Source organism: Eleutherodactylus coqui, chromosome 10, assembly GCF_035609145.1.
Source record: "Eleutherodactylus coqui strain aEleCoq1 chromosome 10, aEleCoq1.hap1, whole genome shotgun sequence".
Classification (NCBI taxonomy): Eukaryota; Metazoa; Chordata; class Amphibia; order Anura; family Eleutherodactylidae; genus Eleutherodactylus; species Eleutherodactylus coqui.
The window spans coordinates 6,048,108-6,072,348 of NC_089846.1; the positions used below are offsets into that span (position 1 = coordinate 6,048,108).

The 24,241-nt window shown below is 51.8% G+C and overlaps 2 protein-coding genes across 6 annotated transcripts in view; one reads left to right on the forward strand and one right to left on the reverse strand.

Moving 5' to 3' along the window:
• LRSAM1 (leucine rich repeat and sterile alpha motif containing 1) overlaps nucleotides 1-6,290 on the forward strand; it is a 52,536-nt gene extending 46,246 nt beyond the window's left edge. For all 4 annotated transcript variants that reach the window (XM_066580087.1, XM_066580090.1, XM_066580088.1 and 1 more), the window contains one exon: nucleotides 1,340-6,290. In XM_066580087.1, the coding sequence (XP_066436184.1) occupies nucleotides 1,340-1,465 (126 nt within the window). In that variant the 3' untranslated portion in view covers nucleotides 1,466-6,290. The remainder of the gene's footprint in view (nucleotides 1-1,339) is intronic.
• A 6,285-nt stretch (nucleotides 6,291-12,575) lies between these two features.
• FKBP15 (FKBP prolyl isomerase family member 15) overlaps nucleotides 12,576-24,241 on the reverse strand; it is a 37,003-nt gene continuing 25,337 nt past the window's right edge. For both annotated transcript variants that reach the window (XM_066580091.1, XM_066580092.1), the window contains 11 exons: nucleotides 23,335-23,506; nucleotides 23,126-23,262; nucleotides 20,098-20,244; nucleotides 19,843-19,914; nucleotides 19,648-19,749; nucleotides 19,149-19,202; nucleotides 18,646-18,747; nucleotides 18,043-18,150; nucleotides 15,599-16,236; nucleotides 15,263-15,350; nucleotides 12,576-13,115 (listed from right to left, as the gene is read on the reverse strand). In XM_066580091.1, the coding sequence (XP_066436188.1) occupies nucleotides 13,038-13,115; nucleotides 15,263-15,350; nucleotides 15,599-16,236; nucleotides 18,043-18,150; nucleotides 18,646-18,747; nucleotides 19,149-19,202; nucleotides 19,648-19,749; nucleotides 19,843-19,914; nucleotides 20,098-20,244; nucleotides 23,126-23,262; nucleotides 23,335-23,506 (1,698 nt within the window). In that variant the 3' untranslated portion in view covers nucleotides 12,576-13,037. The remainder of the gene's footprint in view (nucleotides 13,116-15,262; nucleotides 15,351-15,598; nucleotides 16,237-18,042; nucleotides 18,151-18,645; nucleotides 18,748-19,148; nucleotides 19,203-19,647; nucleotides 19,750-19,842; nucleotides 19,915-20,097; nucleotides 20,245-23,125; nucleotides 23,263-23,334; nucleotides 23,507-24,241) is intronic.

Below are 24,241 nucleotides of genomic sequence, written 5' to 3' on the forward strand. Positions count from 1 at the left end.
GGCGGCGTCTGCCCTAGTGGGTGTAATGACCAGAAGTAACCAGTAGAGGGTGACTGAGTAGCATTGCAGAAGCAGTTTGAACACCAAGTAATATACACTCATTGTCAGAAACACTCCCAGAAGAAGTTATCGTTCTGCTACAGACCCCAACATGCGGTTCCATCTCAGGCAGATCTGTAAATGATGAGAGTTGTGGTGATTAGATGGACGGTCTTGTCACCGGAGGCCCTAAAAGTGGTTCCCCCCTTGGCCTATAAGAGGCTCTCGGAGACTCTTGTGTGTAGTGACCTCTTCTTCCGCTTGTGTAGAGCTTGTTGACCACCAGACACCTCTACGACGCAGCCTCTGACCACCACCATCGCCCCCATTACATGTACGGCCTCTGACCACCACCATCGCCCCCATTACATGTACGGCCTCTGACCACCACCATCGCCCCCATTACATGTACGGCCTCTGACCCCCACCGTCGCCCCATTACATGTATGGCCTCTGACCACCACCATCGCCCCCATTACATGTACGGCCTCTGACCACCACCATCGCCCCCATTACATGTACGGCCTCTGACCACCACCATCGCCCCCATTACATGTACGGCCTCTGACCCCCACCGTCGCCCCATTACATGTATGGCCTCTGACCACCACCATCGCCCCCATTACATGTACGGCCTCTGACCATCACCATCGCCCCCATTACATGTACGGCCTCTGACCCCCACCGTCACTCCACATTACATGTACGGCCTCTGACCCCCACCGTCGCCCCCATTACATGTACAGCCTCTGATCCCCACCATCGCCCCCGTTACATGTACGGCCTGTGACCCCCACCGTCGCCCCCGTTACATGTACGGCCTCTGACCCCCACCGTCACCCCACATTACATGTACGGCCTCTGACCCCCCACTGTCGCCCCCATTACATGTACGGCCTCTGACCCCCACTGTCGCCCCCATTACATGTATGGCCTCTGACCCCCACTGTCGCCCCCATTACATATATGGCCTCTGACCCCCACCGTCACCCCCATTACATGTACGGCCTCTGACCCCCACCCTCGCCCCCATTACATGTACGGCCTCTGACCCCCACCCTCTCCCCCATTACATGTACAGCCTCTGACCCCAACCCTCGCCCCCATTACATGTACGGCCTCTGACCCCCACCCTCGCCCCCATTACATGTACGGCCTCTGACCCCAACCCTCGCCCCCATTACATGTACGGCCCTTTAATGAAGACGTTCGGCTCTTTCGCCCACTCTTGGCACTGACGGGGCTCACGTGGCACCGACTGCTGTGGATTCATATAATTGTTCTGTCCCTTTTTTTCCAGGCCCAAGAAATCTTCCTTCCCTGTGGGCACGTCTGTTGCTGCGCCAACTGTGGAGATGCCCTTCACACATGCCCCTTGTGTCGCACAGACATCAGCCAACGTATACGGATCTACCAGAGCACTTAAGAACGCCGACAACAAGATGGCTGCCGTCCTCCCTTGTGGCAACAAACAAAGGAACAGAATATAAGACCTGACTGTCAAGTATTAGCCTGCGGGAGCGGCCGGCGGATAGATTAGTGCCGTGTACAACCACCAATGATGCCCTGTAGTCTGCACTCCTTGTCTGCCCCCAGTGGATAGTCACGGTATGGCAAGGTGACGGTTGTGGTTATGCAGTGGCGTTCGCTCCTTATATATGTCTCCACTCGCTCTGTGGCTTTATTTCCTGACACTGAGCTTCTCAGGGGTGATTTCTGCTCCATTGCGCCCCGCTGTGTATCGCCAGGGACGGTTATGTCGCCATTGCTATACGTTATTTTATTTGTAAATGTCCGTGTACCATAGATTAATTTATTACATTATGATGAGGTGGAATCCGTCCGGCGCCTCGAGCCGCGATGCGCTACTACTGCTCTTATGAGGCTCTGCTGTGTCTATGAAGGACGCCATGTTGATTGTGACTCCGCCCCGCACATATGAGTGTTGTTATCCCAGCGCTTCATCGGAGGTCTTCCCCACCTTCGTGAAGAGTGAAAAAAGCAGAAGAAACTGTGAATATTTGGGCCGGGCTCAAGAATTTAGTTTTTCCAGGTTTTAAAAGTGTTTTCTGGGACTTTGGGTATTTTTCTATCAATGCCCGATCCCCTCATAAAACATTAATAGATGACTGTCGGGGGTCCGCTGCTCAGGATCCCCACCCATCAGCTGATTCACAGCACCACTGTGAGTACGGACAGCACAGGAAGCGGATTGCGCCATCTGTAATGCAGTGGCCCAGGTTGGTAGTGCAGGTTCAGCTCCCATTGAATTCAATGCATTACCAACCCGGGCAGCCGCAGTAGGGAAGGTGGAATATGTGCCTCCACTGTCCGGTCTAACAGCGATGCTGGGTATCAGCTGATCGGCGGGGGTCCTGAGCGACTGACACCCACCAATCATCTATCGATGGCCCATCCTGAAGATAGATCATCGATAGAAAAAAATACTGCAGTCCCCAAAAACCTCTGTAGGTTCCGTTCACATGTAGCGGATTTTGCTGTAGAGCCGCAACAAACTCCGCAGTATGTTCGGCTTTTGGCACGGATCTGCGGCAGAACCTGACCATTTATTGTGGATTTTGGCGCGGGTCCGCAGCAGATTTCCCTCCTTTCGGTTGATGGGGTGACGTCTGCTGCAGGTCATCTGCTCCCCTATATACAGCAGTGTTAGGCTGCGGTCACACCGGGCGGATTTGTCGCTAATCCCGGTATTGGCCACTGCGTGGCGAATCCGTCGCAGCAAAGTTGGCACGGCGGCACGGATTCCTGGGACGCAGCATGTCCATTCTTTTTTTTTTTCTTCCTGCTGCTGTTGCGCTTCTTTATGGGAGAGTCGGCTGCAACAGAAAAGAATGCGAGAAACCCGCTCCAAAACCCGCTGCTAAGTGCTGCCGGCTTTGAAGCTGCACTTTCCTAGCAGAAAGCTTGCGGTTTTTCGGGAAACTGCTAGATTTCCGCCGAGAACACGACCGTGTGACTCCAGCCTCACGGTTTTTGACGCAGATTTTAGTAAGCGTTTCATCTGCAGAAAATGCGCACTAATTCTGCAGTGCGTGAATCCGCCCAATAGGGTAACAATTCGTGTGCTGCATTATCTGTCTGGGGAAGCAGACACGCATCAGGAATAACGGACGGACGGACGGAGCGCCAGCGGGATGTTCCACGTGAATTCTGCCCTAAAAACGGCTGCAAAATCAGTGTCTTTCGGGCGCCGTTTTTGCTGCTGACTCGTGCGGATTTAGCTCTGGCGATGGGCAAAATCCGTGCGTGGAATTCCGACGCTTTTCCTCATTAAGAAGTGACATGTCGGTTCCTGACGCAGAAACGGGATTTTCCGCATTGGAATTCTGCACATGGATTTTGCCCATTGACAGGGAAATTCAGCGTGCGGATTCACCCCAAAATCCGCGGCAGGATGCTGGGATTATTGGGGCAGAATTTGCTGCCATGTGAAGATACTCTTAGGGTGCGACTACTTGGGGCAGATCCACCGCACAACTTCAGAAAATCTGCAGCATCAACTGAGCCCCGACCGAGCCCCGACTGCACCCCGCCTGAGCCCCGACCGAGCCCCGACTGCACCCCGACCGAGCCCAGACCACACGAGCCCCGACTGCACCCCGACTGAGCCCCGACCGCTCCCCAGCGTGTGAGCGAGAGTCCTGGAAGTTGTACGGTAAAACACAGACAGAGAACCCCCAAATCCTGGCTGCGCCTCGGGGTCAGTCACTGGGAATGAAGTCCAAGGTCGCAGGTTCAGGGCGAAGCGCTTTATTTGTGGACCGCAGCCGCGTGCTTGCAACCGCTACAGGTGAAGTGTTCAGCCCTGAACCTGCGACCTTCGACCTCATTCCCAGTCACTGACCCCGAGGCGCAGCCAGGATTTTGGGGGTTCTCGGTCAGTTCTTTTTATTGCTGTGAATTTTTTATTTGTTTTTCGTTTCCCACATTGTATTTCTTTAATATTTTTTATATAACGTGTAAATATGTTTTTGGGTATTTATCGCCGCTGCGTATGACCATGCCGACCGTCTCCGGCTATATAGGGCCTCCCTCCGCTGCCTGCACCCCAGGACATCATCCCACTGCAACTAAATGGGAAGTCTCTGCGCTAATGTCCTCCGAGGTGCGATCGCCACGCAGGGTATTTTTCCGTCACTGCGAAACCGGCGTAAAATCTCATTGCATCTTACGGAGGAGTAATACACCGCGTGGCGACCGACACTTGGAGCTGCGCCACCGGTTATATATCGCCCGTCACAATCAAGGCCGAGCTCTTTTCCCCCTCCAATGGCAGCCTGAGTAGTTGCGATTCGCCAATTTACCGTTTTTTCTTAGCACTGGTCTCTCCCAATGTGTGATATTGCCGCTGGTATCTGCAGGAGACGTCCCCCCGGCTGCTCATACCGAGCGCATAGCCTCCCTGCTTTACGGGACGCAATGTGAGAAACTGACCGCAAGTCTCCCGCGTCACGGGGCTCGGTGATTGGTGTACTTTGGGTCATCGGGCTCCTCGCTGTGACCCCGTCCTTCATTATGAAAACATCAGATGCTCCGACCGGACTCTGCCCCCCTCACGGACCGCAGGCAAATAATTGACCGTCCGGTTAAACTTTGCAGAAACGGGTGAGGGGAGCGGTCAGGTGGAAGGGAGCATTGTGGGAGACGGTTAACCCTTAAATGGGCCCTTCCAGGTAACAGAACCCGGTCTTAGGGTGCCTTCACACATTCCGGAATATTCCACTGTCACGATCTCATCACCTCGCTGATCTGCCGCAGATTTCATCCCTCCGATTTGAATTCAATTGAAAGCGTACAACGAAATCCGCCGCAAGTCAGCGCCGTGCGAACGCCGTTCAAATGGGGGTTTTTTAATGTAATTGTGGGAAGAATTGAGCTATTTTCAAATCCGTGTCCAAAGCCGTCTGTCGCACGTGGAATTCGGGCCGGATTTCTCTGCACAACAGAATATTGCGCAGCGTCTTGTGGAACGTTCTGGTGATTCTGCGGCCCCCTTTGGGTCCGTTACGGATAGCAGACGTCCTGCGGAGTTTCTGCAGTGGCAAAAACAAAAGCATTTCTGCATCGAAAACCGTCAGATCCACGTAACGTGGCTCCTCCCACCTGCGGATACGGAGCGCTCGCCGTCCCCTGGTAACCACTACTGAGCGCCGCCAAGTGCTGTTCGGGTGATGCAGAAGTGACTTCCCCATCATCGGACTGGTGGCGCCCAGTAGTGGTAGACATTGTGCGCTCTTGGGGCTCGAAGGTGAGAGGAGCGCGGGAATCTGCAGGCTGAAAGCGGATCAGAGCCAAAATGCGTGTTTCGATGCAGAAATGCTGTACAAAATCCCCATCACCCCCTCCTTGCGTGAACGGACCGTTGGGCGTCTCCACACGCAGCGTAAATGCTGCACAAGTTGCGCAGCGGCTCTTCCTCCGTAAATCCTGCAGCATTGACTGTTGCGGCAGGCGGAGGGGGTTGCAATCATCTTCACAGGGTGCAGCATATCTGAAAGCTGTTGTGGACGCTAACGGTTCAGCTACTCGTGCAGCGATGCGCCGCGGTTATAATCTGCGCCAATACGCTAAAAAAAACACAGCAGAGCCCGCACCGTGTAGGTGGGTTTCTTGTGGGTTTTCCGCTTCTTGTGGAATCCGCTCTGTGAGAAGGCGGTCCTGGGGTTTGAACAGCCGATCGCACATCCGTGGGAACGTCCCCAGGATTGGCGCGGAGCGGCTGTGGGAACGTCCCCAGGATTGGCGCGGAGCGGCTGTGGGAACGTCCCCAGGATTGGCGCAGAGCAGCTGTGGGAACGTCCCCAGGATTGGCGCGGAGCGGCTGTGGGAACGTCCCCAGGATTGGCGCGGAGCGGCCGGGCCGTTCAGAGTGCAAAGGGGTTTGCTGGATTTCTATCTATAAAACGCAGTTTTCTTGTGTGATGAAACCTTCTGCCGCCCAGAAACGTTAACATGCCGGATTATCAAACGGGCTTCTGCTTCTGGTCTTGTCGGCTCCGGTATCGTTGCCGCTGCGCCCCATCATTGGTTACAATTTGGGGGGGTCGCCGATTTCCTCCACACATCCGTTGGTGCAGGAATCCCCCCACTACCTGTCAGAACTGTGTCCCCACTGTATGCCGTGACCCGTCTGTATACCTCTGTGCACCGTGATGTCCCCCTCACCGCGTAGCGAGGGGATAGCTCTACTCCAGGACCTAGCCCTATAATAAAAAGTGCCTTTGCATGGAGACCAGAGAGTGTGTTTTGCTTTAAAGGGAAAAAAAACTGTACATTTATTGGAGTTGTTCCGGGTTAGAAAAATATTTTTGGCTTTATTTTAAATGCAGCGCCATCCCTGGCCGCAGGTTGTACAAAGTATTGCAGCACAGACTCGCTTAAGTGCTGCAATACCAAAGACAACCTGCAGGCAGGTGTGGTGCTGCTTCTGAAAGAAAGCAGATGTACTTTTCTAATTCGGCATCATGAAAGGGCTGCGATTTTCTAATAAACTTTGTGCATCATTTCCGCGCTCTTCTTATGATCTCTGCTTGCTGGCAGTGAATGTGAACATTTCCACCCAGAAGCTGCCAACCGGTCTAGGCGCCATCCTTCTCACAGCTGAGGGTTTGTTACAGTTGTACCCAGTCTAGACAATCTTCTGTAAGCCTGATATGTTGTAACCAACCACAGGCTGGCGAGAGACTTCAGCTCATAAATATCTCTGCTAGCTGTCAGTGAATAGGAAGATTTACCATTACACCCAGAGGTTGAAAACCAGGCCTGGCGGCTCCTTCACCCTGGCGATCGCGATCTTGGCATGAGAATCGTTCCCATGATTTTTGAGCGGCAGTGATGCTTTTTCTTGATAACCTCGCATCGCTGCCGTCCGCGATAAAATTGCGCAATTTTTCTAGCGTGAAACTCAATAGGACTTTCTAATGTTAAAAACACGTCGTCGCACGTAAATCGCAAGTCTGTGCTTTGTGATGCAATTAAAAAGGAGGCTCCATAGGGAAAGGGGGGGGGGGGGGGGGGGGATTAAAAAAAATTGCAGAACCCAATAAAATAGAGAACGCCATGATTTCTTTTTCTCGCCACATCGCAGGAGTGAAAACATTGTAAATCACCGTGTTTTCACTCGCTCTCACATCGCCCGCAGGACGGATTTACATAGTCAAGACAACCAGCCGAGGTCCGTGCATTTACGTAACACACAGAACTTGCGCAGCGTATTAACCCATTGTTTCCAAACAGTTAATTTACACGGGCAGCAGTGGGACCAGACAGAAATCCTGCAGCAGGTCGCAGTTTCCCGTGATTTGGGGCTCGCAGGGTCCGGTGTCTCACATATCACACGGACGGGGGGTTTGAGTGCTGTGCAATGGCAGTCGTACTGGAGAATCGCGGATGCAGCTCGCCGTTCGCCCAGCGCAGCCTTCGTCCTACGTGGGGATCTTCCACACAGGCCAGAATTGGGACGCAGCAAACTTCACAGGCGACCTGCGGATTCTGATGCATAATTGCAGATGGCCCCAAATCTGCAGTCAGACCTGAGGATCTTGGTGTGGATTTCTGCAGCTGCGGATTTGGCTGCGGCGTGATTCCTGCCCGTGTGAAAGGTCCCTTAAGGGGATGTTCCCATCTCAGGCTATTAAAGGTATCCATCGCTGCCGCTCGAGTTAAAGGGCTTGTAGCACAATGAACACGTATCACCTATCGACAGGATAAGTCTGAGCCGTGGGGGCCGCACCATGGAGACCTCTAACGCCCCCCCGAGAACAGGGGACCCCGGTGTCCCTCTCATCACCGCGGGGATGCTCCTCACACCTGCAATGACGTCACCTTGAATGGAGCGACAGCCGCTCCTCCTCTCATTTCAATGGGGCTGATGGAAATGGCGACCGCTTGTACTCCTCTCCGACAGTCCCGTTACATGTGTGGCCATCGCTCCATTCAATCTCCTCTTCACTGCAGGAGGTACAAGACCCCCAATCTCAGGATCATTGGGAGTCTCAGCAGAGACCCCCCACTAATCAGACTTTTACCGCCTCTCCTATGAAAGGGTGATAAAAGTTAAGGGCTTACCCCCACAAGCTGCGAACACCCCAGTGGTTTACATTGGGCCATTCAGACCTGCAGATTACAAGCAGGAAACAAAAACCAGGATGTCCTATTTTGGTCCGTATTACAGACAAAGAGCCCATGTAAACACGTATCCTGATACAAAGCCAATAAGGCCCCGACCCCCTGAATGCAGGGCTGGAGGCTGGAAATACTCAAGCAACCTGCACTATACCGTCCCTGTAACTTCTTCCATAGAAGTCCATAGGAGTTACAAACACCTCAGTGAGCAGCAGTAACTCCGCAGCTGCGGAAACAATGGGGCTCGCAGTCCTACACCAATCTCAGAACTTCAATTGATTTCTATGGAAGTTACGGAAACGCTGCTCAGTCTCCTCAGTCATCACCTTGGCCCCATCGTAATCAGCGATGTCCACGACTCATCCATGTTTGGGAACATCCCTTTAATGTACTCAACACCCCCCCCCCCCCTCCCTTCCTGCAATAGTTGGAATAACTTGTTCCTTTTGCACAAGCTTAACCCCTGCTCCCTCTGAGGAGTCCAGCCAAAGTCCAGCACCCCCCACGACCGCCCTACGCAACCACTCCCATCCTAACCCCATGCACCAACAGTCAGGTGGGTTAGCAATAAATCCACCGACCGTGCCCTGTACTCGAAGTCCGCGCTGCACAAGATCAGCCTTGTAAGAAGGCGAGAGACACTAATTCTCTGGATGCCTCTGAAGTCCCAGGTCCGCCTCTAGAGCTTCAGCTCTCAACTAAGGGGGAAAGTATTTGGAGGTGGAATCCCGGACTGGAGGAATATTACACATGAAGCTTGGAGCAATGCAGAGCGGGAGCCGGTGGACCAGAGGAAGCCAGAAGATCTGCTGATCATCCATGGTCTACTAGAGAAGGTCCAGCTCCAAGATTAGTGCTGCTGGACTGTGAGGTTCCTCAATTTCTCCAGAAAGGTCCAGAAAACTGTACAACTACACCAACTGCTACCCTCCAATTACAGAAATTCCGAACCTTGGGTTTGGGCCGGGCCAAGTGGTGGCGATCTTCACAGCTTCCTTCTTGGTCATGTTGTTTTATGGGACTAGAAAGATCTGTTTTGATAAACTCGAAGTTCCGGATATCTAAACTCGGGTTCAACAGCAAGAGTTTAAGTTTCTTCAAAAGAATCGGGCCTCAAGGAATGCTGAGATGCACACAAGGAGCAGCCGATGCTAGCCACGAATGGGATGTCCATTAATTTAAAGGAGAAGCCACTACGTTTTGAGCAAGAAGATCCTAAGTGAAGCGGGCGCCATGGATTTGCCAGCCCTGGAGGCCCAGGTCGTGGACGGTCCTGGAGAGTGTACCATCTGCTGTGAGATCTTCAAGACCGCCTCCAAGTCGAGGGCACCGAGAACATTACAATGTGGGCACAACCTCTGCCTGCACTGTCTCCGGAGGTTGGTGTGCCATAGCTTACTGCTGACCTTTGTGGTGTGCCCCTTCTGCCGCAAGGTCACAGTCATACCCGAGGAAGGGGTGCAAGCCCTGAAGACGGATGAAGAGACCTTGCGCCGCGCTTCCATGGCCACGGTGGTCAGTAATAACTCCGATTGTCAGTCGGAAAGCTCCGGTTGCTCCAGTGGAAGAAATTCACCATCTCTGTCCGAGGCCCAGATGCAATCTCCCCGGCCCTCCATCTTCACCGTCAGTGAAGTGATGGTCTCTGACGAAGGCCAGCTTTGGGGCGACAGGTACATGCAAGAAGTTCGAAGCACCTATCTCTTAGGAATCACACGGAGGGTGGCGCTATCAGAAGCCCACCCATCTCCAACCCCCACCTCGATTTCGGCGGACAGTATAAGACTTTGCTTTGCTGTGGGCCTCATCTTATCACTCATCTGCATTTTCTTCATACTTATATTCTTAAAGTAAGCAGAAGGTAAGGAGAACTTTGTCACGTCTCAAGGAGGGCGAGAAGAAGCGGGGTGTAAGGGGACGGCGGCAATCACAAGTCAGCGAGGTCCACGAGAACATTAACCGCCATCAGCGGCTCCACAATGCGGCTTGTAGAGTCTAGATTGGTTTCCCATTGATCATTTCCTCCACAATCTATATCAAACTATTTAACCCTTTCCTCGCCATCATTGACTGAAAAGAAATTCGATCTGCACGGATGAGTCGGTATCTGCAGACTGGGTGATTATGTGACCCACATCCGTCTCTGTATTATTGCTATGAGATTAGGTGTAAGAAGCGCCAAAGATTAACAAAGCTCAATCATCAAAGCAACTGAGTATTGCATTTCTTGCACGGCGCAGGCAGGCCAGGTCCGCACTGGAAGTCTGCGCCATTTAAAGTAGCTGCAAAGTGGATGAGATATTCAAAACTCCGGCCACACGCTGCAGAAACGGAGCTGCGGTGCGGGTTTAAATCCCGCAGCGTCACTTCTAGCGGTGGGTTTTCTGTGCGGATTCCACCTCCTCGCACAAAAGGGAATCCCGCATCACAAGGTGCATATTTTGTGCTGTGGAACGGACACTTGGCAGCAAATTCCGCCCCTGTGAACGAATCCTTAAATTCCTCCAGACTCATCTTAAAGGGGATTTCTGGGACATTAGAAGAGAATTAAAATTTAGAGACGTTGAATATTGTCGCCCAGCGCTGCAGCCCCAAATCACACAGAATCCGTAAGCAGCGGCGGGCGGTCATTGTGCACACGATCGCTCAGCCGCTCACAGGCTTCAGCGCGATCCTTCTATAGGATAGGTGATAGAAGTCTGCCCCACCAATGCAGATAATGGGGGTCCGGTGTCTCCATCTTGCTGCACCCACTTACAGTGACACGGAGAATGAAGAGAGCGGCGGTCGCACATTTGTGGCGCTGTTCTATTCATTTACATGAGGCTGACAGAAATAGTTGAGTACAAGGGCTCCATGTGTGACCGCTACTCCATTCAACCTCCTCCTCGGGGGGGGGGGGGGGTGTGCAGCGAGCCTACAGTGAGGGGGGGGGGGGGGGGGGCATCGGACCCCAGCTCACAGGTTTGGTGGGGTACTCCATGCAGAGACCCCCACCCATCAGACTGTCATCACCTATCCTTTTCCTAGGTGAAAAATGTGGATGGTGGTACAAACACTTTAAGACCCTTTTAGACCTCTTTCACACGAGCGACAGCGATATCACCACAAGAAAGATCGCAGCCGTTTTCTGTACAATATCGCAATTTTCTGTTGCTACAAAGTCACACGACTTCGTAGCGCTCTTTTGCCAGAATTTTCAGGGGAACTTGAAATATATAAGAATAATCACTGTAGCAAGTGCGGTCCGCTCAGCCACAATTCACCGCAGCGCCGGCACTTGTTTGTAGTCTTCAGCCAGTGCTTAGAGGGGGTCAGGGGTTTTCAAGAACTCCACCTCCAGGAAGCACTGGCTCAGATTCGTTCTTGAGCACTGCGACTCAGCCAATCATTGCATTGGCTGTGATTGGTTCTCGAGTGCCAATCAGAGCCAGTGCTTCCTGGAGGCGGGGATTTTGAACCCCCTGACCAGGAAGCTGTGGCTGAATACTACAACCAAGTTTGCCAGGGCTGCAGAGGAGACGTGCGGCGGAGCGGGCAGCACCTTTTAGGGCTTTTTTGTGGGACAAACAGTAGGATTTCCTACTGTAAAGGTTGCATCGCACCGCATGAAAGCCACGTTTTCATGTGATGCAACACAAAGGAAGGGTCCATAGGGAAACAAGGACTACAAAACATCGCAAATCGCCGCTGTATAGAGTATGCCGCATTTTTTTTTCTTGCAATCTAGCAGCCTACAAGACATGGCTCGTGTGAAGGAACCCGTTGGAAGCGCCGGCTGCACAGACATGTGATTTGTAGCGCCGTCACATCATGAGAACATTGCGTGATTTGGTCGCCAGTGTGAAAGCGGCCTTACATTGAACAATCCAGTTCTCGCTGGATGGCAGGAATGCGATAATCCTTCAGTGTAAATGCGGCACGAGCGGAACCATGGCTGAGAATGTATTAGTTGTTGGGAATGTGCAGGAATAAAAAAAAGCAATCGGCCCGTGTATACAGTTGTTGATAGTTTACTGTGAATGTAGGCGGGCGGGGGAAGGGATCGCCACTGCGCTCCGCCTCCATCCCCTGCGCTCCGCCTCCATCCCCTGAACGCACAAGAGCCATCACTGCTGGGCCGGCTGTTGGGGCTTCTGTGGGCCCTTACACGGGCGCTCTGTCTAATGCAGGGGCGTTCCGGGAGTTTTCTGTACTTTGTCACTTATTCAGTCTTTTCACAATGTGATGTGGCTGATAACAGGGAGAAGTAGATCATATTTGACTGTATGGTAAACAGAAGATACACTGCGGTTGTAACGCCCCTTTAAGAACTGAACCGACTGCATAATACAAAACCACGTAGTTGTAATAAATACAGAAAGAGAATATAACGAGTCGAGGACATCAGGCGCTGCGAACGAGGTTTATTTAGTTACAATGTGCTTGTTTTGCATCTACAGAGTATAAAAAAAATATAGACGCCGGGATTAGTAGCGTTTCATGATCTGTATCCAGTTAGTAACATACGACCTGCAATAACTAATAGATGAGCTCCTCCCATACTGCAGAGGCGATGAAGCCCTCACGTCCTCCTGCACTGCATTCTGGGGCATGAGCTCCCTCCTGCACTGCATTCTGGGAGCTCTACCTGTAGGCGGCCGACCTCGGACGACATCATTCCGTTCCGCAGTCAATGATTGCCATATTTCCCCAGTGCAGCTGAACATAAATACATGTGACTGGAGCGGATGTTGGTTCCTTGGCCCCGCCCTCCGCGCAGACATGGCTTTGTGACTCAAGTTCATTGTTCCTCCAGTTTTCTGGTGTTGGCGCTCTCGTGCTCTTGAGATGTTGCATCAGGTCCATCTTAATTACCCCAACCAGTCCAAGTCGTCCTCTTCATCATCCTCTCCGAAGAGCGGCGTCGGGGGAGGGCGTCCTTTCATGCTCTAAAGATGGAAGACAAAAGTTAATTGTAGACGAAATCGTGGCTTCTGGCGCTTCATGCGGCCTGTTCAGTCCCGGGTGAAAGTCCCTTACATGCCTCGATCAGTAGCGATCACGGCACGTTAGCTGGCGACAGGGGAGATAACTCCTCCTGGCAATGCAATCATGGGGTGAGGATGGATTTCAATGGCAGCTGGAGGCGTCTGTCTGTCAAGCATGCCAGCCTATCACACGGATTCTGGCAGGGTCTGATGGCGGAGATGGGGGCTACAATAATGCTGCATCTTCACGTTACAAGGAGGGACAGAAACGTGTTACAGGGAAAAAGGGTTAAAAAAAATAAAAAAAAAATAACTAAACTCCTTTCCCAATAAACTTCCTTCTTCACAGAAAAAAATAAAGCCCTGTTGCCGCATTTGTAATGACCCGGACCGTACAAATATATCCTTTATCCCGTAAGATAAACCGTGTAAAAGTTAAACATGCAAGAATTGATATTTTTCATTCATCTACTTCACAAAAAAGAAAAAAGCAATTTAAAAAAAAAAAAAAAAAAAAAAAAAAAAAAAATCAGAAAGTCGCAGTTAACCCAAAGTAATGCGAGAGGAAATGACAGACCAGACCCGCAACTCATGGGGTGAAAAGTTCCAATATTCCGGGTCGCGGCGACAAACACAATTATTGATCTAATAAAGGGGCTTTTATTGTGCAAAAGTAATAAAGAAATGAAAAAAAAAATACACGAAAGCGTCCAAACAGACTGATACAAAGTATCAAGTCAGCGGATTGTTTCCACTGCGCAACAATTTAAGGAAAAAAAAACAAAAAAACAACACAGAATTGCTGCTGCAATAAAAACCACAAATGTCAGAGTCACCCCAAAACAGCAGCAATGGAAACTACGAGTCGGTCTGCAGACGTCCGAACCTCAGAGAGACCCGGGTGGAGAATGACAAGCGCTCTGCAGTCCGGGGCGGCGATACGATCAGTTTATAAAAGGGTTTTTATGGTAGAAAAATAGTAACAAAAGAAAACAAACTAAATAAATTGTATCGACCGGCAGAAGAGCGACATCATCCACACCGTACGGGGAACCCGAGGAGGAAGCTGAAGGAAAAAAACCGGGGGATTTCTGTGTTTTTTCCCCCATTTTCTACCACAAAAAAAACAAAACAACGACCAACAGTGAAGCAGCACAATAGCGGCCCCCGGCGGGTTCCATCAGAGGGCGCAGCTTGTCCCACAAAAAACAAGGCCTCATCCGGCCGGCAAACAAGCAAAGAGGTTTGGGCTCCTGGAACAGAACGCTGTTATTATGTGACCGGGGCGTGAGGTGTGCAATGCCCCATTCAGGAGGGCCACAGTAGGGGATACCGCGGCTCCCCAAACAGAAGACATGGTCTTATACTCCCCTCGCTGACGGCGTCCCGGTTCTGCGGCAGGCTGCCGTGTCCTCCGTGCTGACAGCATTCTCTTCTTGGTAACGGGACTCTGAATACCCCGCCTTCAGCAAGTGAGTGCTGTGATTGGATCAAGAACGCCATTGGCTCAGCCAATCAGAGTTGGTGCTCAATGAGCCAATCGAGTGCAGGCACTGAATTGGCTGAGCCAGCGGCACTCGTGATCCAATCACAGCACCTACTTGCTGAAGGCGGGGTATTCAAAACCCCGTTACCAGGAAGAGCATGCTGTCAGCACGGAGGACACGGCAGCCTGCCGCAGCCCCGACGTCCAGTGCAAGAGATCAGGATGCCGCCGGCTAGGTGACCATTACAGTTTTTTTTTTTTTTTAAATCTAGTGTAGCTAGGGCTTATTTTCTGAGTAGGGCTTATTATCAGGGTAGGTCTCATCTTCGGAGAAACATGGCAGGAGTAAAGTAGAGTTCACTGAAGATACAAGGGGGCACCCAGAAGTAACAGGGGGTCATCCTCTGTGGACGGGCGTTACTAGAATCTGCTTCTGTTGCTGGGTGGATGCCTGCGGACCCCTTCTGTAGCCGTATGCCAGCCACCATTGTTGGGGGAAGGTTGCATTTGGCTCCAGTTTAGTTTTTCGCCGATTTAGTGATGGTCTGACTGATATCACAGAACAAGCAATAAAAACTGAACAACTGGAGCCAATGCAAGTGAATGGGATAAGAGATCTTACCACTTCCTCCTCTTCTTCCTCTTCGAGTTTCGCTTTAGTGGGAGGAGATGCGGCTTTAAACAAATCCTTTTCATCAGACTCGGCCAAACTGAAAGAAAGAAGATATTCAATGAGTAGAGATCAGTCCATGGCGGGACTGAGCCGTCACATGACCGGGCAGGTCAGTAGCCCATCACCTGATCTGGGTCAGTGATGGGGACCGAGATAATGGCCACCATGCAAATCTTCCCTCCGTGGGATGGATGAGGCCCTACAGGTCACCGCCAGCTTTAGGCTACAACACCACCTGCGTTCTGGAGTTTGGGAAAGCTGGGTATCTCAGAGGCCACAACTAACCTGACGTTACCAGTCTTCTCCTGGACAGGACTGACGCCCTTCTTGCCCTGCACTTCAGGGCTGCCGGTAGGGCGGTGGGTAGGAATCTCTCCTGTTGGAGGCATCGAGATGCCAATATCCTCATTGCTTCCAGGTGGATCTTCCCGATTCTCCTCCTCCTTGGTTTTAGATAAGGGAGCGGGAGGCTCTTCAGACTTCTGAACATCCACCTTCGAGTCTCCACTGACTGGTCCGACCTCCGTCGGAGGTTCACTGACTGGTGGGTCATTACTGGCGGCTGTCCCAGGCTGTAGAGTCTCTCCGGCGATCTCCTCCACGTGGGTAACAATGCTGGACTCTGGCATATCACTGGAGATCATGTGTACAAGAGCCGACGGCGTATCCAGATCCTCCTCGATCACCTTCACCACCTCATCCTCCACCGCCGCTTCTTGGCTCAGATACCCATTGATCGTCTGAGGAGCCTCCTCAGCCTGCCCACGGTCTGCGGAGGGGGGTGCCTGTATACTTGGCACATGTGGTTCAGGTTGTGGCGTTATTTCAGCCTCCTCGTCACCCTCTTCCTCCTCCTCCTCCTCGCCGCTGCTGCCCGCCGGCGGCTCGTCCTGAGTTTTGTTAAGTAACTGTAGTGTGGTTGCCTGAAAAAAAAAAAAAAAAAAAAAAAAAAATTGGTCCAGTCGCATCGCGCTCCTCAAGGAAGATCTAGCAAAAACGTGACACTTATGGCATACAACAGATCTACTGCAGGGTTCACATACTTTTTGCAGCTCACTAAACAGTTTTAAAAAAGGTCTAAAAAAAATAAAAAAAAAGAATCATTTCCGAGAAGCGTCAAAGAGCGCCACTTTATGCCACAAGATCCGGATGTAAAATAAAGGTCACACGAGGCGACTTCTTCCAGCGTCCGTCCAGAAGGGGACTTCGCCTCAACAGGGGCAGAATAGTGCAATGCTGGCACTTGTGTTTTCCCCTGACGGTGCTCACTGTGCGGGATCATGCCTTACTTAGATAGATCAGACTTTAATTATAAATTTGTGAGAAGGGTTTTTTTTAACATTTTTTATCATTTCTAATAACTACATTTTTTTTTACTTTCCTTCGTCAGGCAGTCTGACGCCACGCCACAGGCACATCATGATCAGCCATAGCAGCCCTGGGGGCCTTCAGAAGGCCCCAGACCGCCATGGCATCCAAGCAGCACCTTGGGATCTCACGGAGTGGGGGCTGTTAGGGACCCCCGGGTACCAATTGGTGCATTTAAATGCCATTGTCAGAATGGACAGCAGCGTTTAAAGTGTTAACAGCCGAAAACAGCAATCACACCGATCGGGGTCCAGCCATACAGCCTTCCCGGCACCCACATGACATCCTGGGGATGAAGTGGTTAAAGGTAACCTATCCCCATAGGCGGCCACAGTGAAAACATTGTATCCCACATGATGAATGGTTTCACCTTCCTGCCCTACTCCATGCAGGACAGAACTCCCATCGTACGGAGGCCAAACTGGACTGTCAGGCAAATCGGGGTTAATGGTTCTGTTTAGCATATGTGCCAGGAGCGTGCCCGCTGAGGATGGTAAGCGTGGACCACAGACAGTACGGAACTACCCCACAATTATTACCACTGGGCATCGCGGTCATCAACTGCTGCAGATGTGGGACAGAATTAAACGGGCGTCTGACAGTCGGTGCGTCTCGCCCATCTGCGGATTTCCTTGTATGAAGGCTGCGTTCACACGATGCCGCAGAAACATTTACTATTAAGGTGATGAAAGCAAATCCTGCTGACAAGTAGAGGAAGCAAAACGCTGCACCTTCCTCTCCAACTGGACGGTTACCCTAACCTAGGGTTTGGCTGCCGAAATTCAGCAGTATTTCCACATCGTGTGAACGCACCTTAAAGGTTTTGCATTTTACCACTGAAAATCAAGTTTGAAGCAGCTGCCACTAGAGGTCTCCCTTCCAGCACTGTTGCAATCCACTGCCAGTCGTTAGGCATTACGCTTCTCTAGGAACAAGGACACAGGGATGCTGCTAGTTACTAATGCAGTTGATTGTCGTTGGCTGTGCAAGGCAGCATGGAAAGTGTGGGAGAGGCAGTCCCGCCTGTCCAGTCCTGGCAGAACGGCAGCTGAGGACGTCCCCCATCCGTAAGTGGATGCAAACAGTAGGCCGCAGTAAAACAGGAGAATCTACATGGAAAACCGCTTGATAGAGCTGAAACTGGGTGTAAAGAAGAGCAGAGCAGCGACTAATGACGACCGGGACGGTGCGCTTCAATAAATCCGCCTTGTTGCGCTTTTACACTAAGATGGCGGTTTGTTATTATGTATCAGTAGTTCAGCAGCGCAGGCCGAGCGCTCTTACCTAAACTGATACATTGTAACAAACCCACCAGCTCAGCTAGAGATGGCCTGTGACCACGAACCAGGATTGCGCCCGACCTTTATAGTGCTCATGATGGTCCCCAGCACGGCCCGCCCGCTGTACGACTCCTCCACATCAAACTCCTTCCGGAGGGACTGGAACACCCCGTTCATGATCTTCTTCACCTAAGAGGAAGGGAGAACCAGTAGAGCAAACTGTCTGGGAACTCATCACTATAAATATTAACTCCCGGTGGAAATCTCGCAGTTTTTCGCTGTGGGATTCCCCCCTGTGGGAAGTCCCAAATAGGAACGCGTCTCCAAGGGGTTAATTACATGCAAACGACAAAATATGCAGTCAGAGAGAGACTCCAAAGGCGAACCTGTGAGGATTACATCATCATGTGTGATGACATCACTTTGTAGAACAGTCTAGAAGTTGTGGTTCTCCAGCTGTTGGGAAACTACAAGTCCCAGCAGGCCTGTCAGGTTGCCGACGGCTGCAGTACAGGGGCTCTGCGGTTTACATAGAGAGATGTGTAGTTGCAGATCAAGGTCACATCACTTTGGGGACCCAGCTGAAATTGCAGCGCCCCCTACAGGTTACAGCACCTAAAGAAACATTTCGTGGAACCCAAGAATTGCACAGCAGGAGCGGCCGTCTGATATACGAGAGCTCACCTCCTCGGCAGGATCACCGGCCGGACGCCCTTCATCTTTAGTCACACTGGCGTCTCCAAGCTGTTCCGTTAATGAAGCAACCTGAGTCTGGAGCTGTGCGCACTGGGAGGAGACAAGTCGCCATCAGGGCGCGTTCACACGTAGAGGAAGAGCGGCAGATCCTCCGTAACAGAAAATCCCGCAGTATCTCTGCATCATCGGGGCAGACATTGACTGGAGGGCGGCCCGCAGCGCTCCTCTGACCGCCCGATTCAGGGCGCTGCTGTGCCCAAATCACAGCGCTCATCGGCAACTGGGCGCTGCCACCTTGTGATGCCATTTACACGTCACATGACTGGCTGCGCTCTGGGTAAGGCAGCGGGCGTATTGGGAGGCGAGGAGCGCTGCGGGCTGGCATCACCAATGCAGCGGTTTTGATGTGGAATTTCTGCAGATTTTCCGCCCCGTGTGAATCCACCAGAACTACCTACCATCTCGTGCCGCTTAACCAGCGGGCGACTCACCTTCAGCCTCAAAGGCTCGAGCTGCGCCGCCCCCTCCTGTAGTCGCAGTAATTTCTGTTCGCGGTGGTCGATGGGTAGAATATTCGGGCCGGGCGAAATCACGGAGCGTGAAAAAGACCAAAATGATGTCATACAAAGTAAACACGCAGCAACTAACATGAGACAAAGTAGCAAGCTTAGCGGTTGCTATGGTTACGACACATGGTTTCCGATATGACGTAAATACAGCTGATTCATTGCGCCATATGCGGTTCTGCAACTTACCAACATGCTGCGCGTTTCGATTCTTCACGATCATCATTACGTATGCTTGCTGTCAGTAAATAGAACTAGGATGACAGACGACACGGGGTGGAGCGCACGACGTAGGACTACACTAATGAGCTGCACGCACGCTCAGCATCAGGGGTTAAAGTGCAGTAACATTCACTGACAGCAAGCAGTGAGGAACTGAAGTTTGCAGAAATGCTGACCATACAACATCCCACGAGCCGCTCACCTCCTCTGCACGGTCTTTGGCGGACAGCAGCTCACTTTCCCTGACGCGGATGTCTCCAAGTTCGTCGTTTAGAGAGGTTACCTGGCGCTGTAACTGGGCGCACTGCGAAAGACACGGAGAGGCGAGAGCCAGTCATGTGACCTAAAACACGTGGCATCCAGACCGGAAGGACTGCGGAGGGACAGCGCTAATCACCTTGTCTCGCAGCGGCTGTATCTGGGCGGCCTGATCCTGCAGCTTCTGCTCATCGTGATCCCGGGAGGATAGCTGCACAGCGACAGGACAAAAGTAAGTGAACCCCAGGATATCCGATGGCATGGAAAGTCAGGAACATTACAAGGCAAGTGGAAGGAACCATCTGCTGGACAGATGGAGCAACCGATGATGCGCTCTCAGCCCGATGCACCGCTAATGGTCTCCCCACCCGCCGTCACTCCGCCCCCTACTGACCTGCTCTACGGTCGCCTGCTCGCGACTTTTCTTCAGCTGTCGCCTCAGATTCTCGACTTCCTCTTGGAAGGTTCTCCGCAGCTCCTCCTGCTCCTCCTCCGCCCGCTGACGCTCTTGCTGCGACTTCTTCTTTCTCTCCGACAGGCTCTGCATCACACACAGCAGACACTGAATATAAATGTCCAGCGAAGCGCCGCCGACTCCGCGCCAAAACCACATTTATGTGTTTGAAGGCAGCGATGCAAAAAAACCCAAAAAAAACAGAGGGGAAATTGCGCAAAGTTTTTTCCTGCTCCTCCGGCGGCACAAGAGCAAATGGGGTAAATTCCCTACATGCAACCAGTGACAGGTTAATAAGCAGCAACTAATCAGTTCGCCTACCCCAAGGCGAAGCAAGGCAGAGGACTGCGGGACGTCCTCACCAGATGGAATAGTCTGCAGGACGCGGCGCAGGGGCCGATTTCATTGAACTTTCCCCACAGCCTAATTGCCGATTCCATAAGTTAGAAGACCGCAAGAGGCCGGCTTACTGCGAATGGAGGCGGGCGGTCTGGAATGATCCCCGGCCGCTGCGGCTCCCTTTACTGAGCGACGATCGTTCCTGTGTAAAAGCAGAGGAGCGATGACCGCTGGGACGGCTGTTGGGCATCTACCAAATGCCGGCAGGCGGCCCGCGATCGCGGCTACTGATGCTGCATTATACGGACTGGGATCTCGGCCAATCATCCCAGGAGAGTCCAAAATATAGAAGCGGCCCCGTCACCACAAGAGCGGCATGCTGGGGAAAGGAGAAGTGTTACAGGACACGGTGACAGCGGACTCCCCAGCGGGCTCAGACACTAGATGGTCTGTCTGTAGCTGGCCTCCATCCGCTCCCCCGTATGCCCGCCGCCACTCCCTCGCACCCTAGAATACTGAGGAAGGCGCTAGAGGAACAGGCTGGATTGAGGAGCGTCACCCCATCCCGGCCCCATCGGACGGCCTTCCCTTCGGCTTGGGTGCTATTGAAGGCAACTACTGGAGACTTCCACCCGCAGGGGACATTCTGTGCCGCATCCTCACAGCCCGGCAGATAAAGGCAGAAGCCGGAGAGAATCAGGTCTCCCTAAGTAATCCCTATTCTGTTGGCGGCCCGCAGACCATCTACCATCAAGGTCTAGCAGAGTCTGGGGTCTCTTCAGGACAAGGAGCGCCCACAACAGCCACCATCAGCGCCATTTCTAAAAAAAAGAAACTAAAAAATAAAATTTCGCAGAAGGAGGACCGCTGCTAGAAGCCAGCGGGGATCTGCTTGTCTGAACGCTCTGCAGGAGCGCCAACAACCCAGCGGTGACATCAGCACTCGTGCAGCCGTTCAGACGAGCGTCATCCTGTCTAATTCGGACACAAGTTCTCTGCCTTGCTTTATAGGGTGGGCTAATCAATTGATTAGTTAATTGCCGCTTACTAACCCGTCTGCTTGCTTCTACCGAGGGGACGTCACCCATTTGTGCGTGCGCTGCCTAAGGGCTCCAGGAAATTAATTATCTTCTCATTGCAATCACAGGCCATGGCATATCCAGATGCCATTGCCTGTTGCCAACGCAACCCATCGGCCCTCCAAGATTACATGGCAGAGGGCCGATGATGTCACAGAGGGCGCACCCCCCTCTGTAAACACTTTACATGCTGTGGTCAATAATGACTGCTGCATGTAGGGTGTTAACGGTGGGAATCTATGTTCTCACTGATCCTCGCTGTTGCAGCGGGAACCCAGCTGTAAGTCAAAGCCAATTCCCGCAAGCTCAGCTTTCGTGCCCGAGCCATCCAGAGGGAACCCCTTCCCACCAGGACATACATTTGCATCCTGGGGCAGGAAGGGGTTAACATTTCTGCTGTCACACAGTTCTTCATGTATAAGGCCTCATGTCCACGGAGACATTCGGGCCCGCACAGATTCCCACAGCGGGTCCCTCCTGGCCCGCAGGCATAAGGCCAAGAAAGAGATTATACTTACCTGTCCAGACGCTGTGGGTGTTCCTTCCGTCATGGCTGGCGGATGTGCTCGGGGCGCCAGCAGCGTGCCGCGCCATGCACATTTTTTTTTGAGCTCCTGCTTTCCTGTGGTCCCACGGCACAGCACAAATACAGCTGCGGGTATGCCGCGGATCCAGACGTCTTCCACTGGCTTCAATGGAAGCCGCAGGAGAGGTCCGCGCGAAAGAGAGAAAAAACCTCACAAAATGGAGCATGCTGCGGGTGCCTTCTCACGCGTACGATCTGCATGCCAGGGGAAAAGGCCAGGCACAGGTATTTAATTACCTGTGGGCGCCCAATGATTCCCTCTGGGCGCGGATCGCACGCAGTTTTATTAATCCCATGTTGCCCGTGGACATTGGGCGTCTTGGCACCTCCATGCATTAAAGCACAAATCTACGCCACATCTAGCCTGGCATTACTCATACATGAAATGTTGCTCCCTACTAAAAAGCCACGCCCCCTTAAAATAAAAAAGTGGATGGTGACACAGACCGTAAAAGCCATATATTTACACGCAAATCCCCACTTACACAAAAAGTTCCTATTTCTCTTTTCTTTTAATGCCAGAAACTGGCCAAAAATCTTTTATGAGTGTCCCCCCATGTGACACCATGACGCTGACCCCCGCTTATTGGATACTGCTGACCTATCCTGAGGACAGGTCAGGAATATTTAGGTCTCGGAAAACTCCTTTCAAGGGGTTGTTCAAGGTAAGAAAAACATGGCTGCTTTTTCCCCCAAACAGCGCCACCCCTGTCCATAAGGTTGTTTGTGATATTGCAGCCCAGCTCCATTGAAGTAAATGGGAAATTAGCTGCAATACCAGATACAACCCACGGACAAAAGGTGGAGCTGTGTTTGGAAGAAAGCAGCCATGATTATTTTATTTTTTTTAACCCTGGACAAGCCCTTTAAGACTCGGTGATGCGGACTGGGAACTAACGACCGCGCTGAGGCACATCACATCACCGGAGCGGTCTACAGGAGGACACTTGCTGAGGTCACTCACCTTCTCTAGATTCTCCTTCTCCATCTTCAGGTCTGAGATTTCGTCTTCCAGGGCGGTCAGCCTCAGCTCCAGGCTCCGGCGGCTGTCCTTCTCACTTCTAGCGCGGTTTTTGGTGTGCTCCGACGTCTCCTTCATCTCTGGGTATGAAGGTAGTGATTAGACCACCGCCTGCTGTGGGCCAGGCGGTCCGCAGTGGAGTGACCACTCACCTATGAGCTGTGCCTGCAGCGAGCCAAGTTCCCCTCGACACTTCTCGGCTTCTTGCAAGGAGGCTGCAAGCTGCGTCCGCAGATCCATCTCCTTCTTCTGATAGGCGGTGACCTCCAGCTGAAGCTGGGACAGCTGGCCGGTGGCAGCAGAGAGTTCTTCTGCTACTCTGGCCTGTAACCAGGAGCGGAGGGTGAGCAATACAGACAGTGATATCACTGGTGAGGGCATGCTGACAGCTGTAGTATCCTGACAGATGGAATGCCACAGGTTGCAGACTATCGGACTGAGGCATAGCGCCACTTATCTCCATAATGCAATCACTGTCACCATTAGCGTCAGGAGGGTGCAGCAAAGCATCACATCTGATATATGAAATTGCAGTAAGAGAAATTACAGCAAGGAAGAAAGAAAGACGTCCCCTCAGACCTCACCTGATACCTGCCCAGATCCAAGTGTAAAGCATGCTGGGAAAGAAAGCAGCGAAAGTGAGAACAAGCAAGCCAATCACAGAGCACTACAGGAGCAACAGGAGCCGAGTTAATCAAGAAGATTCGCAAACACTTTCTAACCTCCTATCTAGTCACCTCTGGGTACTTCTACATAGGGGGCGGTATTATAGTAGTTATATTCTTGTACATAGGGGGCAGTATTATAGTAGTTATATACTTGTACATAGGGGGCAGTATTATAGTAGTTATATTCTTGTACATAGGGGGCAGTATTATAGTAGTTATATACTTATACATAGGAGGCAGTATTATAGCAGTTATATTCTTGTACATAGGGGGCAGTATTATAGTAGTTATATTCTTGTACATAGGGGGCAGTATTATAGTAGTTATATTCTTGTACATAGGGGCAGTATTATAGTAGTTATATTCTTGTACATAGGGGGCAGTATTATAG